The sequence below is a fragment of the Pholcus phalangioides genome, unplaced genomic scaffold, assembly GCF_987345545.1.
Source record: "Pholcus phalangioides strain wild (caught in Gottingen) unplaced genomic scaffold, Ppha-v1.0 ptg000039l_1, whole genome shotgun sequence".
NCBI classification, from domain to species: domain Eukaryota; kingdom Metazoa; phylum Arthropoda; class Arachnida; order Araneae; family Pholcidae; genus Pholcus; species Pholcus phalangioides.
The window spans coordinates 29,750,070-29,767,996 of NW_028301625.1; the positions used below are offsets into that span (position 1 = coordinate 29,750,070).

Here is a 17,927-nt window from a genome sequence, read left to right on the forward strand (position 1 = left end):
TGAATGCCTGTTGAGCATTTTTTAAATTGAAATCATATCTCTACAATGGACGGTTGGTGAGATAAAGACTGTGCTAGCACTTACAGGACACCCTGTATAATAATATATAGTTTTTCTGTCAAATTTTAAAAAGAGAAAAAAAGATTACCATACTGTGAATGCAATATGATGGTTTGCGATAGCTCATGTGGACATAATCATGAAAAATATGCCAAATGGCAATGACCCCTGGATCATGTCTCTTCTTTTCAAACTTTGATGCTGGGGATCTCCAGCCATTTCATGAACTAGCTAACCGAAGATCAAAATTCGGATTTGTTTAAAAATTTTGCTAAATCAATTTGTGAACTGGCTGATTTCAAGTTTTGGCAGTAACATATACACACTATATTAGTCAGAAAAAAGTAAGATAGATTAGTATGATTGAAAAATGTTAGTTACAGATTACGAGTAGTTTACCCAAAAGGCATTCCAAAATTACCCTGTACCAGTTTTGAGAGTGAAAATACAGCGTGTAACATAAGGGGCCATTCAAGTATTATCATCAAGTATTCATCTTTTATCCAAGAATTGACTAAATTGGCTGATTTGAACTTTTTAGTTCCCTCTTAGCTCTCAACCTTGAAGAATGAGAATCAGTGAGATTTTCACACTGAGAACCAAATTTCTTATAAAAACCCATACACCAAACACATATAAAAGATTTTAAAAAACCTAGAAGAGATATTTTGTTAATAGAAATAAAATCTTGGGGATTCTTTCCCTTTGGAAAAACGTGCCATAATGAATTCAGGGGGAAAAAATACCAATTACCACCAAACAATGAGTTAAATTTGCTCTCATTACTAATCATATTAAAATAAAGCCAAATAAAAAATTGCCACCGGGACCAAAAACAGGACATATGGTCAAAGTTGTCATACCAGCATCAGTTTGTTGATTGGTTGAACTGATGCTGGCTGTTTTTGGTCTTTCCTTCACCAAAATGCTACATTTTTTTTTTCATTTCCTTCATATTCCTTCTTGTAGCTGTATTACAGGTTTTGAATTTGAAATTCTAGCAAAATTTCATGAGCTAAATGGAGATATAAGTAGAATCACAAAGTATTTCTATATTTATCATGTGAGCAAGATCAGAATAAGCAGCACAAAAAAAAAAAAAAAAAAAAAATCAAGGAATTGCAGGTAGAACTCAAAACACATTCAGAAATTACCCGGTACCTTGATATGCAAAAAAATCTTACAAAATATCCTAAAATGAAGTTTGATTGGAAAAACAATATATATAAAGGGCTAATGAAGTATTAAAAACAATGTGCATTAAATCTGTAATAAAGGGTTTATGGAATAGTGGATAGCAAATAATAAAGAAAATGGTGATCTGCTCCTTACCTAATGAAAGCTCAATAGTAGTTTGAGAATTTTTTACTGATCTTGTAAATAAAAATGAAAAACAAAATAGAAGAAGATAAAGATGTAGAGATTATGAAAACAAACCTTACCCAACTAGGAAAAAAATTCAATGCAATAAAAGTTAAATTATTGTATGTATTCTATGTTAAGGAAAATGATTACCAAATCAATGCAATAAGAGTGAATAATTTTTAACTAAGTTACCAAATTATAGAAAAAAGGTATAAAAAGTATTGTTTTTATTTGCTAATTTTTTTTTCACTTAATATTGATATCAGTCTTTGTGGAATGTTCTGTGATCCTTAATAAATTTCATTTTTCCTGGAATGCTGGGAAAAGATCATACCACAACATGCTAAAATCTGGTGTCACTCAAATTTCACATCATGGTTGCTAATAGGGAAGAATGCAACAAGACCTCTCTCTGATTAACTAATCTCAACAATAACACCTAATACAGAAAGTTCAAACTTATGTGACAATTATTGTTTTTCGCTTGATTCAATTTGTTTTATTTAGAATGTGTTATAAATTGACGCGAGAAAATTTCACAATTTCATATATGTCTCTCTCTAACCTCAGTTTTTTTTCCCACCAAACATTCTATCAAAACTTTTAATGTGAATATAAAGCATTAAAAGTATTTATACCAGTCACACAATCTAATTATAAACAGTAAAGTAATAAACAGCGACAGAAAATTGATGGCATAATATTTTATAGTAATACCAGAAAGTCAGTAAAATAATGAACTTTTGAATAACAAATGTTTTTGATGGAATGAAGTGTCTTCTTTATTTATATGGAGAAAACTGTACATAGGTAGGATTTAACAATGGGAAAAAAACATCCAGACGTGCCAACTTTTGAAATCCAGAAATCCGGAGATTCTCCCGAGAGAGGGGGGGGGGTATCGATCAAAAAAAAAAGTGCATAAAAGAAAATTGAAATTTTTTTTTAAATCAATTAAGAAAAAGTTACATTCTTCCCCCCCCCCCCAAGGCAGGTTCTGCATTGCCCCTGAGAAGAATATAATTCCATGTCAGTCTTTCCATGCAGAATAGAGAAATCGCATCTACATACTGTTCATAAAGTATGCGTGTTTCCTTTCGTGGATGCTATCAGTGATTGATAATCTTGGGTATATGAATTCTTAAAAGCTTTATATTTAGTTGTATATACCGTAAAGTTTTATATTTTCTTTCTGAAGATGTTTAATCGGAAGAAACGATTTAAAAAAATTCAAATTACAAAGCTGCGGACGAAAAACCGTGTTTACTGTACAGCTGTTAATGGAATACAATAACGATTATACGGGAATTTTGGCAACCAAGGTCATGCCCCTGATAAATGATTGCCGATAAACGCTACGATAACGAAGTCGCATCTTTGCCAGTTGCTTAAATGCGTTCACAGACTTTTTTTTACGGCTGCTCGATGGAAATGACTACTGCTGTCCTCTATGGGTGTTTTCCCCAACGACGACGGTAATCATTGATGCCACAACAGCGCGAAAGCTCGCGTAAAATATAATTTTCTGCCAAAATCCAGAGAGCGGTAAAAAGGATGAAAAATCCGGAGTCTCCCGCCTAAATCGGGAGAGTTGGCAGGTCTGAACATCAATTTTAAAATAGATCCTTTAAATATACAATATAAACTTTTGTATGAAATGTAATATATGATGTAAACTAATATATGTATAAAGACATAAACTGTGGAATTAACGTGTGATTATTACACAAACTAAAGAACAATTATTAAACTTCTTAATCTTACCATATTTCTAAAACTAACACTCAGCTGGCGTGTAGCTTGATGGTACTCCATAGTTCCCATATTGTTCAATATTTCACCACTCGCTTCACTAGAATAAAAACTGTCCTAAGAAAATGCTTTTATCTCAAAAAATATATATATTTTGATAAATAAAAGAATGATTAAATATATTTTTTTCATAAAGTATTAAGTTTTGTTTAAATTTAAATGTTTTGTGGGTGACTGTTACATTCAAAAGAGTTATTGTATTTTGAGGTCTTTCTCAAAACAATCTTGGATGGTATAACCAAGGTTTTTAAAAAAGATATACTGTGGTGATTCCTTTTCCTAAAATTCAGGCATGTTATACAAACAGAATGTCTAGACAGAATTAAAAAATTCAAAACAATACTGTATTTTCATGCTTAAAATAGAGCCTGAACTAGGGTTGGGGTTTCAGACAAGATATTTATGGATTTCACAGTGCAAAACTGTCTATACATCAAAAAAGCAAAAAGTATAATATATAAGGAGCAATATATTTATTCTAAATCAATAAAGTTAATATTAAGTTTCTGACAAATTTTATAAATTTTTAACCAGCATAATAATGACATTGTTTCAAAAGCATCAAGAAATATCAGTTTCATAATCCGCAACAGCAAGTTTTTTAAAAATGCAGAAACAACTTTCTGCTTCTTTACAATTCATATGTTCAGACATGCTAACATTGGCTTAAAGCACGTCAGTAGTGATGTATGTTCAGCTTCGTCATGGGTCGGTGGAGAACAATCATAGTACAATAAAAAATTATCATTCAAAAATTTTTTAATTTTCAGTTGAAGGTTCATCAAATACAGCACCTGAGGGACACTGGAAACAGGAGGCCACGTGAGCCCTTCATCCCCACCTCTCAAAGCAACCATTTGAAGTCACAGAATCCCTTAATAATTCATGAATATTCAATGCACTCCTAACCTGCATACCCTTGTGAGCTGTACATATGGACATCTAACAAACCTAGACCCCCCATCCGTTTTCTTTGTATCAGAGCTCCTATGGAAAAATTCTTTCTAAAACAAGTTCTGCGAGCTTGATCATGCAGTATGTAAATGAAGCTGTGTGCGGACCTGGCACGCTGAACCATTCAATAAGGGGCCGTTCAAGTATTATGTAAGCTAATTTTTTAGCCATTTGTGCACCCCTCCTCCCCCCCCCCCTTGTCAGAAAAATTTCGTCATCACTGCCTCCTACCTCTTCACGCATAATGGTGGGATCAGAAATGTTCGCAAGAGGGGGAATAGGGGGCTCGTGCGCCTCCCCCCCCCCCTAGATGAAAAAAATTATTTTTAATGCAAAAATATTAAAAAAAGTTTTTTAATAATTTAAAATATTTTTTTAATAATTTAAAATATTTTTTAAATTAAAATTTCAAAAGAAAATATCTTTATATGTTATTAATTTATTATAATTGATTTGTTAACTTCAATGCTATTTAAAGGGTAAGAACTGAAAATTTATCTTAAAAAAATTCATTGCGACCCACTCTTTAAGCCATGCCAAGTAAACCCTTGACCTGCAGACAAAATGTGGCCCTGAAGGTTATCTGATGTGGATTGCCCCTTCAAACCCAATTTTGTAAAAATGAATTTAGTAGCACATTTACAAATCGCTTAAATGACCCGTGGCGTAATTCCAGATCATTTAAGTGGCTCGTGGCACATTTTCAGATCACTGAAATAGGTCTCAAAGATCACTTTCATATTCAAAGATCACCTAAGTAACCCGCGACACAATTACAGAACACTTAAACAATCCGTGGCACATTTAGAGATCCCTTGAGTGACATGTGCCACAGTTTTAGAGCATTTAAGTGGTCCCCAGTGTGGTTCTACATCACTCAAGTTACCCGCAGAACATTCCCAGATTACTTAAATGATCCGTGGCATAATTACAGATCACTTGAGTGATGCAGGGCACAGTTCCAGAGCACTCAAGCAGCCCGGAAACATTTAGAGATCGTTAAAATGGCTCTGTAGGGGACTTATCAATAGGTGGAATGCTAGTTCAGGTGCCGAATAACTATAGAAAGGGTTTTCTGTTTTTGGCCGAATAAGATGCCATTAAGAATATTTCATATTTTCATAAAGGGTGGTTGATGACGTAAGTATCATCCAAACACCCCTTCCCCCCCTTGTCATCAAAAGTCAGCAAATCGGAACCCCCCCCCCCCTTCATCGGTGCTGATGTAATACTTGAATGACCTCTAACCTGTTTTAGCCCACAGCGTGGGGCAGTTTCAATGGAAAGCCAGTGTTTGCGCATTGAGTAGAGCGACCACCTTCTATAGCAAAAAGCCTCCGCTGGTGATGTCACCTAAGTCGTCCATTAGTCATTGAATATACTACAAAAAAGGTAAATATTTCACATACGTCAGTCTGCTATACCCAATAGCTAAAGGTGAAATGGATGACTTCAGTGACGTCAAAACTTCACATGGAGGCTTTCTGGTTGCCGGAGGTATTGGTAGAGTGCTGAGTTTAGACATGGCTTTACAGACTGCCTTCCGTGCACAGACAAAACAAATCAGCTCCGAGTTGGTAATTTTTCTCAAACTTTCTCACAAGTGTATATGAATTCATTGTTATGGTAAAGATTGATGCAATTTTATAAAAATAAGTAAAACACCACAAGAAACTCAAAGACCCAATTTTTTAGACCGATTTCTGTAGTATTGAGAACAGCTCCATAGCTCATTGCAGCCATCCATAAAAACTACGAACAATCTGTAGCAGTATGACAGATCGTTTCTAGAATATTCTTCCATAATCTGGAATCCATATTACTCGTTCAATAAGATTAGGATTAAAAGCATACAAAATAGACTTTCGCGCTTTGTTTATTTCAAGAAATTTCAAATTCTTGATATTCGAAGTCTTACCGAAACGTTCAGATCTGCTTTTAGCTATGAATCACTCAGTCTGCCATGAATGCAATTATCGCTTCTTCTTTTTTTGTAAAAATTCTGCGCTTCAACCTGAATGTACCAGACATTTTAATGCAAATCCGTTTTCACTGTAATAGCATCAATCTTCATAACTTCAATCTCTTCTATGTCCCATCATAGCAAACTAACAAGTTGGAAAATTCTCCTCTTTGTCGCCTCCTCAGGTGTGGAAGTTCTCATGTGCTTTTTTGATGTTTTTTCTCTTTGCTGTTGCGGATTATAAAACTGATATTTCTGGATGCTTTTGAAACTATGCCATTATTATGCTGGTTAAAAATTTATAAAATGTCAGAAATTTAATATTAACTTTATTGATTTAGGATAAATATATTGCTCCTTATATATTATACTTTTGCTTTTTTGATATATCGACAGTTTTGCACTGTGAAATTCATAAATATCTTGTCCGAAACCCCAACCCTAGTTCAGGCTCTATTTTAAGCATGAAAATACAGTATTGTTTTGAATTTTTTAATTCTCATTTTATTATTGGAACAGTGTAAAAACTGTTGCAATAAAATTTGTATTATGAATAGGATTAGGCATTAATATGATGGAAATAAAATTTGTATTATGAATAAGATTAGGCATTAATATGATGGGGGAAAGGACATTTTTTTTTATTTACCTATAGTATGTTTTGAGATAAGAACAAAAGACATATCGATGGCATAGTGTAAAAACCTTGTCAGTTTGCTTCAATTTTTCAGGAGAAGCAAAAAAACGTGTGTACTACTGCATTTACAGTTATATGAATTATGAGGTTTTAAATTTTAGCAAAAAATGGCACTATGTTTATTAATGATGATGTAGAAATGAATTACCTTTTGGGTTTGATAATACGATTGAATAATCAACGTTTGGGTGTACCCAAAATTCCAAAACAGTAGCAGAAACAAAGAAGAAAGAAAAATATTGAAAAAACTCCTTATAGCGGGATTTACTCACTGTTGTAGACAAGAGTCAAATTCTTTGTTGCTGGTAGACTCTTTGTTGCCGGTTCATTTTGAATTTGACTCTTGTCTACAACAGCGAGTAACTCCTGCTATAAAGAGTTTTTTCAATATTTTTCTTTCTTCTTTGTTTCTGTTACTCATGAAGGAACTTCATATAGTTCCGAAACGCGTATAGCCGTGTTTGTTTTGGAATTTTGGGTACACGCAAACGTCGATTATTCAATCGTATTAATGATGATGTGCTTTGTTTGGTTGATGAGATACAAGGTCTACTTTCCACAGACACAAAAACATTATTTTCGGGAAAAATTAACAAGCAGTTTTCACACTAGGCCATCAATGTTCAGTTAATTTTCACTCTAAACATGTATGTACATATCATATTTTTTGCATTATATTTATGGAATTTTATTATTATACTTGTATTATTCTTTGCCTTTCTGTACTGCAACGTGCTGTTTGTTTTTTTTTTTTACTTCACTATAATTGGGCATATGCCTGTTTTGTGAGTTTATCAATTAATAAATGAATAAAAATTGTCGTTAATTAAAATATCACAATATTGTCTAAAAACTGTTAGTGTCAAAATATGACAATAGAATGATAGTTTTTCCTTTAATGATACTACTATTTAAAATCACATGATTAGAAAAACTCATAAGAAAATCCAAAACACCTTAAAGTGTCATTTGATTTTTGCTTTCTATTTTTTGTTAGTCCTTTTGTGTAATTTATAAATTTAATATTAGTTATATAAGTTTAAAGTTGAAACCTAAGTTCATAACATCTTTTATTTTGTTATATTTTTACTTCACAATCTTATTTTTAAAGTATGGTTTGAAGTGGAGATTTCAAATGTGGAATTCTCATTAGATAATTTGTCATAACTGAGACAATGCATTTTTAACTTTTTCTTATTAATTTCAGAACTCACCCAGGTCCAACTTTGTCATTTTTCAATAGTGCAATAGCTTGTGTTTCACTAAAAAAGAAAAATTAATCAGTGCAAAAATATGCTTCGAACATGAACAATTTTTAATTCCAGCCAATGAAATGAAAATTTACTATTAAAACTTAAAACCATCAATGGAAACTTAAAAATATAGGCCTACCTAACAAGTAATTTTTGGTTTCATTGTTAAAACAATTAAATACATTCTAATTTTAAACTCGCACTGTATAGCCCTTCAGTGGTTTCATTGTTAAAACAATTAAATACATTCTAATTTTAAACTCGCACTGTATAGCCCTATTTCACAACGTGGGGCACACGCCCCACAAGGTGGCAATTTAATTTTTAAGCGGGGCAATATTTGAGTTTCTCTATGAAGACATGGAACCTTCTGAATATATTTTTTAATATCAGTTCAAATTTTTAAATAGTTTCTTCCCCCCCCCCTTTTCAGTGAAAGGGGTTTAACTAAGGATTGTTAATGTTTTGTTGTTCCCTATAAAATAAAATTTTTGCTAGCAAGATAAAGTCTACGGAATCCCTGTCTCATTAAAATGAAGAAAAGTAATGGCCACAAACTCTTTTAAAAAATAATATTCTGTGTATAGCAATGTAAAAACAATGAATTAATTGTTTTTTTATCCAAGCTCACAGACCCCCAGAAGTCTCTTGGAGGAACCCTGATTAAGAGATAAGAGCCACTACTTTTTTTTGACTAAGTAAAAGTAGACAGAAATGGGGTGGGGACAAAGATCCCTAGTTTCAAAATTTAAGGAGGCAAAAAAAAAAAAGCAAAAACTAATTCTTTCATTTAGAGAAAAAAAAATTACTGAAGAGGGGGGGGGGGTAGAGTGGTACGCCCTGAAAAAATATTGGGGGGGGGGGGCATCTGGATTTCAGATATGCTTTGGTGAGACATGGTCTAAAAAAGTTTGGGAAACAATACTGTGTAGCTATTTTCATCTGTTTTACATTGTAGAAGAGTTTATTTCATAGCACCTTTGTGGCTTATAAAGGAAGCAACAGCATTGACTTTCTTAACACCTGTCAATGGGGGGAAATAAAAACTGAACAAGACCAGATGCCCCCTAAAGAACAAAATCTGGTGGGAAATCAAAAAGAATGTAACGATATTTCAAAAAATTTATTTAGTTCATTGTAAGGTATGAAAAAACTATCATTGTGCAATGGCTTTTGTTATCCCTTCCAAAATTGTCCTATAGCGATCTATCATATTAAATGTTACTTTACAAAGAGATGTAACAGCATATCAGTAGATTAAAGACAAAATTCCAAAATATTAAAAATATATTTTAGTGTAAGATATTGTTAAAGCAAGGTGTTGCTGTGTGTATCATGGTTTATACTCTTTGAAAGTAAAAAAATTCAAGGAATATTCAAGCACTTTTCCAGACAAAATTTTAAAATTCAAGGACATTCCCATTGCGGTTGATAAAAATCATGACTTTTTGAAAAAGGAAAATTACTGGATTTTATTTATGTTTAACATTTACTCATTTTTAATTTTGTGTTTGAAATGCTAATTTATTGAAGATATATACTTTTTAAAACAATTATAATTCATCATTTCAACTTCTAGACAATGTCAAGTTCTAAAGAAGTCTTTTTAAAAAAAAAACACCATTGTAGTTCAGAATGCAAGTAATCATATATCTAGAGTGACTATTTTATGACATGTATTTTCTGAGACATTCCCATATTTTCATGTAATTTTAGTCATCCCAACTTTTCATGAAAATGTTCCATTATTCTCCATACATTTTCAACAAAGCCTACTGAAATTTTTATTCTTTACTGAAATTAAATATTAAAATCCTTTTCCCAATCCTATGAATTATTAGGGGGACCAAAAAGTAATGTCATTTCTGCTCATGTTGATATTCGTTTGTCATTTATCAGCTCATTGTGTACTTCAAAGTCGTGCCAAAGACATTTTAAGGTTAGAGTGAATTGTTTACTCGTAAATAATTAAATAAAAATTTTTTTGGCAATTTATGATGAAATGGCCAGCCAAATACCAGAAGAGGTACATATCCGGCATTGTATGCTTTTTGAGTTTCACAAGGATAGTAATGCAACAGTTGCTACCAAAAACATTTGCGATGTGCATTCAAGTGCATTAGTCGTTCGTAAATGAAAAAAGGTGGTTTTCTAAGTTCAAATCCGGTAATTTTGATCTTTCACACTCGTATCGGTCAGGAAGACCAACAACTTTAGACAATGACATGTTATGGGCGGAAGTTGAAGTAAATATGTGTCAGACATTTGAGGAACTGTCAAACACTCTTAACCAACCTTGGTCGACCATCCAAGAACATCTGCAGCAGATTGGTAAAGTAAGCAGAGCAGGTGTTTGGGACCCGCATAACCTATCCGAAGAAAACAAAGCTAACTGGCCCACCACATGCAACTTATTGCTTCAGCGGCACAATACAGAAGAGTTTTATGATCGCTTGACCACTGGAGATGAAAAATGGGTCCTCTATGATAATCCAAAATGCAAAAGGCAGTGGCTCTCCGAATGAATCGCCACGCACACACCCCAAAAAAGACGCTTTTGTGTGTTTGGTGGAGTATTCGCGGGGGTCGTTCATTTTGAAGTGCTGAAACCTGGAAAAAATGTGAATGCAGACCTTTACTGTGAACAACTGGATCGAGCAAATCAATCTTTAACTGAAAAGTGCCCAGCAATTGTCAACAGAAAAGGCGTTATTCTGTAACACGATAATGCAAGACGACCCCTGGAAAAAATTAATAAATTGGGGTGGGAGGCATTGCTTGACCCACTATCAAATTTTGAGTTGGCTCTTCCTTTGAAAAAAACTTCTGGTTGCCAGGGCGATCACACAGATCTACAACACAAACATTGAACTTCAAATGCACCCATTACCAGTTTGGAGAATAGACGCAGGGCCGCAACTGGGAGAGGCAGGTGGGCCTAGTGTCCTGGGCTGTGGACTAGAGGGGGGCACCAAATTCACCCTTTATAACTGCTTCTTCTACATTACATGGGCGTGCCAAAATGTGTACTTGCCCCGTTTGTGAAAGTATCTAGTTGCGGCGCTAGATAGATGGCACCACCTACTGAACACAAAACATGCCAAATGCTGGGCACACACACATAAGCACACTGTTAACTTTCTCCAACACAAATCTGACAAAGCTCCCATATTCAGGTGTTAAAATATGTGACAGTTAAATGGCTACAGATCTAAGTTGTGGACCATCAGGGAAGGAAAATAAAATCATTTTACCAGGATAACCAAAGTATGAATAGGGAATGAGAAGATAAGTGTCCGGAGAGGAGATCTGATTTGCTTTAAATTTGATCAGAAACTATTGAAAATGCTAAGATATTCTTAAAAAAATGTAAAATCAATCAGAAGGGAATTTATACATTGATTATTAGTAAACATTTAAATGTGTGCCTTCAACTGTTAATTAAAGTGGATCCTGCTTATAACGTTTATTAAAAACCATCATAAAAAACGTTATAAACAGGAAAACACTTTAAACAGAAAATCGCAATGAGAATTATATTGTTAGGACCATGAAAATAAGTTGTACTAAGTGGAAAAACATTCTAAGTGGGAGAAACATAAGCAGGATCAACTGTATATTTGTTTTAGATTTATTACACGTGCGTAATTCCATACGTTAAATTCTCAGTGCTAATGAGCTTCTTTGCAAGTTTTTCCTTCTAGTAGACAATGAAAGTAAATGAACCTTTTTGGATAGAACCTGTTTTTAGAAATGAATACTTGATTCACAGATACCTTCTTCTCTTACCCAGAACATGACCCACCGCTCAGTCTCAACCAAGAAATATAAGCAGGTGATCAAAGACCTGAAGCATACTGGAAGAAAATTCATAGAGATACCAGTGAATTATGGGAGGGGGGGGGCGCATAATTTTTTTCAAGATAAATTTTTTTTGAGAGGGACCCATTTTCACTCATAAAGGACTCTGATTTTTCAAGTCCAGTGGCATCTCTGAATATATTATGATAATTATGACTTTAAATATTGTATTGTTAACATTTTCCCACCCACCAACCATAGAATTGATAATTGGCGATTTTCCCATATTTTTATCGAGGAAATATAGTCAGCCGACATATATGTAACTAGCATTCATCAATTCCATAGTTTAAAATATTTTGGAGCAATATCTTAAGCATAGCGTTTTACTGCCACTTTTTAGATAACATCTTTTTAAGCATAGAAATACCTCATATATGGGTGACCATGTCCTATTTTGAACATTCTCATAATCATTGTATCATTGTTGCTCTACACATTTTTGCCTCAGTGGAATATGGTTTAGAGGGGGATTTAGTTGAAGGGGAATAAAAATTGATGGAACAAATTCGCACAAACAAAAAATTCAAGCAATAAATGATTCAAGCACTACAATGATTTTTCAAGGACTTGAACTTTTTCTTTCAAAGGGGCTCCAACTCAAAAAATTATAAAAAGTAGGAAAAAGCCAGACTAAAGAGTAGGACGGGGGAAAGTACCTCCCTTAGACTACAATCATAGCATAATAAAAAAAATCCTTTAAAAAATATTTTGTTTACTTTTAAATTAATTTTTTTTTTCATAGTCTCCCATAGAAATGACTTGTTACAAAAACAATTTTTGGCGAAAACAATGTACTAGCAACCACAGATACATCTTTTCTGTCTTTTTCATCACAATATATATTACTTTTTTTTTGTCTTCCAAAATGTAGTCTATCAACTCTCTTCGAAAATGCACAGCAAATTATAAAGACATGCACATTTTTTAAGAATGACGCTCTCTCGAAACCACTTTCAAAAACTCTAAAATTTATAAGTTACACACAAGGTCTAAGGTAAATAGGATGGTTTTACTGCGTTTTCCATCCTTTCTTTAGAGATTTTTTTTTTTTTACATTTTTCTATTCAATACCAGTATCAGGGTTTAAGCTAGATAAAAAATTCCTTTAGCAAAAAAGCAAAAATGAGAGAAAAGCTTTAGCAAATGCTAATGATTGATGGTTGGATGTCTACTTGTTTCGTACCTCCTGTATGCATTTTTGAAAAAGTGGCTACTGTTTCTTCCGCATTCTAAGATTCTTTTGCAAAATGCAACTGTAGCTTAAACCCTGACCAGTGTAATCGTTTTTGAAAAATGAAGCACTTTCATTTCTAGCTCTTTGCTGAGCATTGTAAATATTGTTTATGCCTTTTCATAACTTAAAAATACAGAAGATAATTGAATGCTATTGAGTAGCATCAGAATCACCAAACCTAAAATAGGCTTATGTATCCAAATGCTTTGTAAAGCAAACCGTTGTTTCACCTATACACAAAATGTGGACTATAATTATTTTGAATGATGAATGTTAGTTACTGTAAAATGAAAATTATTTTTTCCAACCAAACAGAAGTTTTTCATGGCTACTTCACTTGTAAAACCCTTAAATTAAGTAAATGAAAAATTATTAAACCAAATGGTCCACATACAACCTGAAATAACCTTAAAAACGATACAATTTATGCTTTCGTAGCACCATTAATTGCAATTTACAAAATTTTTTATATTTGGTAATATATTGATGATTCCCTACTCAATTAAAATCAACTACACAAATTTTGGTGATAGGATTTGTAAAAAAGAAAAGAAAGTGAAACAAAAATTAGAAAGTAGGATATTTTACCAAAAAGTAGGATGAGTGGGAGCCATATTTCAAGGATTTTAAATTTTCAAGGACTATACAAACCCTGTGTATTGCCTTAATCTCGTATGTATAATCTGCAGATGCAAATTTTACTATCTTGAAAAATATTTAATTGTATAGTATATAGCAGTCTATAATCTGCAGGGCATGACAAATCTGGAAAAAAAATTGTCCTGTCAAGTTTTTCAAAAGCCAAACATTCTTAACTCGGCATAAGGGTTAAACACACACATTGTCTCCCCTCCCTAACCATAGCCAGATTAAGATAATTAAAAATAATAAATTTTCAATTTATAAAAATAAAATGAAACAGAGTATCTAAATACAGCACTTTATAGGCACTTGAGCTCAAGAACAAACTATATCTGTAGTATTGAGAGTATCTCTCACAGATCCGCAGTTGAATGCAACCATCCATATAAACTATGGACGATCTTTAGCAGCTGGCAAGTCTAAGGAGCCAATGATTTTCTCCTATGAGAATAACTGCTTTAAATATTTTTTCTGACTTTCCAGGGACGTAATGACATATTTCCCAATTTGTAAAAATTTTATTGTCCAAAAGTTCCAGTTTAGTAATCATGCATGCAAAATCGTAGGCACAAATTTCAATTTTTTTTTAGTCAGGCTCGAAACAAGACACCTGGAATTTGCCAAGTCATCAATTATGAAATCTTAAGGAATGGAAGGGATTGTTTATTATGTTTTGAAGATAAAATGTCGATGTCAATACCTGCATACATAAGTCATCTGTAAAAAAAATATTTTTAAAAATGTTAAAGATTTTTTTCTTGCCCTACCTCTCAGAAAAAAGGCAGATGATGCACAGCAGTACATTACCACTCAAAAGTCTTTAAAAACAATAAATGTATCTAAAAAGACATGAGTGCATTGATTCAGATTAAGAAATACTTAATTTTTTTTTTATCGTGTAACCCGCAGATTATAGGCACGAAAGTATGGCAGGTACAAAAATGAAATTATATCAATACAGATCGAAAAATAGCTATAACAAGAAGATTTGTGAGCTATAACAAGAAGATTTGTGAGCCAAACAATTTAAATTTCAATTCAGTTATTCAAAGTAGTAATTGTGCAATCAAAGTATGTCTTAATAAGTATAGCTAGGATTTTTACGGCCTAAAACCCAACAGAATATGCTGTATAAAAAAATGCATTTACAACCTAAAAATATGCCATTATAAATAGGCTGACCATATTTCCTTGAGGAAAAAGAAATTACGGAAAATCACCAATCATTGTCAAAAACAATGCCAAAAGTACACAAATAAAATTGTCAATTATTGTGAATACCACCGAAAAATTGCTAATTGTGGGGAAGTGAACTAGAAAAAAATGCTTGCGGGAAAAATCCCTCTTCGTTGAACTGCTGAATTATGCTCAATGCTTTAAAAGATGAAAATATGCCTTAAATTCTGAAAATCATGAACAGAATGTCTTTAAAGTACTGAAAATCATGGGAAAATGCTCTATCACATAAGAATAGTGAAATATGCAAAATCATAAAAAGTATGCAGTCAGAAATCTTAAGATCTATTAATAAGTTTTGTCATGTTATATTAATTTTTATGCACATGATGCTTGATTCAAGTATTCACCACTGAAAACTACCAAAAAGGCATTTTTGCCTGACCCAGGCCTCCAGCCCACAGAAAGTTATTAAGAAGTTTAGGTAATGCACATATGTCATCTTTTCATGAAATAATAATGGGTCTCAAATTTTAGAAAGACTGCACTCACACTACCACATTTCCTTTTCGAGAATAAAATGAAAACAAACATTATGAAATAAAAGCTCAATTAGTCACTAAAATTAGTTTATAACTAAATACTATAGAAAAAATAAATAAAAACTTAACAAAATTCATAATAAATCTGAAAATTATAGAAAAAAATTGAAATGTGCTAAATAACCATACCTAATTATTGTCACTTTTACTTGTGGGGGTGTCATATAAACACTCAACTTTGAACCAACTAATAAACGAACAGTTGCTGTAAACCTTGTGTTCGTTTTCATCACTTGTGGGGGCTGCTTTTCTATGATAAAAGTACTGAAATAAAAGCAATAAAATTGTTTCAGGATACCTCATATTGAAAGAGAACTTAAGCTTTTAAATAAAGCATATCTAACCTAGTAACAAGTGACGATAAAAGCCCAGTTATTTGCTGATTTAGAAATGGAAGTTTTTCCATGGTGTTCCCAGACATATTAAGTGGCACTTGGCTACATAACATTTCTACTTGTTTGATCTGTTGACGATTCTGCCAGATTATATCTGCAAGAGCTTCACACCTGAGCAAATGGAAAAGGGGAAAATAATGAAAATACTCATGAGAATCTTATTCAAAAATAAAAAGTAAAAAAAAACTATTAGAACAAAAATTTAAAAAAAAAATCAACAAAGGAGCTGAATTGCTAAAACAATTAAACAGAAATACATTAGATCCAGTTATAGGAAAGGAAGTTAAAGGAAGTCATGAAGATATCAAATACAGTGGATACCACTTATAACATTTTTGAAAAACCATCATGAAAAACATTGTAAGCAGGAAAACGCTCCAAACAGGAAAGCTTAATAAAAATTAGAGTTGGCACCATGAAAATAAGTTGTACTAAGTGGGAAAATGTTCTAAGTGGGAACGTTAAGGACAGGATCAACTATACAAATTTGTTAAAAAAATATTAACACATCAGATAAATTTGCAAGCACAGTAATTCTCCAAATTAGTTATTTGTTTTAAGCTATCAAAATAAAATAAGCAAGAACTTCTAAATCCAAGGAATATGGAAAAACTTTATATCTGTGTTTCTTATAAGCAATAGAAAAGAATTCCAACTGTATTTCAAAAGTTCATTACAACAAAGCTTTAAATATGTTGGGTAGGGTAAAAAATCTATCACTTTGGAAGGGGTAGGGAAAAAAAATGTGCAAAGTATTTGTTGCTTTGATTTAAAAAGAAACAAACTTGATTATTTTTCAATTTCAATGAAAAGTAATTACAGATACTGATCCTCAAATAGTAAAATAATTGCTATATTAACTTGAATCCTATTTTTTCCACCTGGATGCACATCAGAATCAGTGAAAATATTACGATATGGGTACATTCATATAAATACAATAATTGATAGCAAAGTTAAAAACAATTGAAAGGAAATTTCAGGAAAAACAAGCTTTTTACATTCCACTAAAAAGCACATCATATGTAGCTGTTAAGATTCCACATGTGCACTCAGGTTCACTACATACTTATCCAAAGGAATAAAACTTTTTCAATATTAAAATATAATTCACCATTCTTGAATTTGGTCCAAATTATTTTCAAATGGAACACCATTTCCTGCTAACTGCTGTCCTCTTTTCCAACGAATTAGTTCCGAGTCTAAGATTCGTTTCTGTAAATCATTCAATTCTATGAAGTTCTTCTGATGCTGCTCAACCAATCTCTAGAAATATGCAAAAGAAAAATTTTATAAATAAGGATTCATGGTATATAACAGATTTTTCTCATTAATCACCATATAATTCGTATTATGATTCCTATACACTTCAAAATGAATGACAAGATATGCAAGTACTAAACGCAGAAGGTTATAATATATTAATATATTCAACACGGAAGAATATTCACAATTTGATGCTTTTTATTGGTTTTAACCAGGGTTGGGTTTTTGACATGACAAGTGTCAAAAACTGTCTGGTTCAAACCATCAAAAACCCTATATGAATGCTTTTGGATGATATTTTAAATACAACAGGTTGATAACATGATGGGAAATTTACTTTTTGTATATTATGTTTTATTTTTAAACACTTATTTATTACAATAATTAAAACAAAATATCAATTATAATTTGCAATTTTGAATTTTTCGACAGAGTCAAGAACAGATAATATATAATTTTTTGTTCCATTCTATCTAAACCATAGTTTCCCAAACTCTTTGTTCCATCGCCCCCCTTCTTCAGAGAAATTTTTCGCTCATCGCCCCCCAACTCAAGTGAACCCATAAGATCCTATGTTATACCGTGGCTTCTATCGCCCCCTTGGACCTTTCCATCGCCCACCAGGGGGCGATATTGCCCACTTT

General features: G+C 32.6%; 1 protein-coding gene across 2 annotated transcripts in view; it reads right to left on the reverse strand.

The window, feature by feature from the left end:
- Positions 1 to 17,927, reverse strand: part of Stat92E (Signal transducer and transcription activator Stat92E) — a 193,724-nt gene that overhangs the window by 124,679 nt on the left and 51,118 nt on the right. For both annotated transcript variants that reach the window (XM_089253448.1, XM_089253447.1), the window contains exons 8-12: positions 17,132 to 17,283; positions 15,967 to 16,128; positions 15,752 to 15,886; positions 8,066 to 8,113; positions 3,190 to 3,277 (exon numbers count right to left, since the gene is read on the reverse strand). In XM_089253448.1, the coding sequence (XP_089109574.1) occupies positions 3,190 to 3,277; positions 8,066 to 8,113; positions 15,752 to 15,886; positions 15,967 to 16,128; positions 17,132 to 17,283 (585 nt within the window). The remainder of the gene's footprint in view (positions 1 to 3,189; positions 3,278 to 8,065; positions 8,114 to 15,751; positions 15,887 to 15,966; positions 16,129 to 17,131; positions 17,284 to 17,927) is intronic.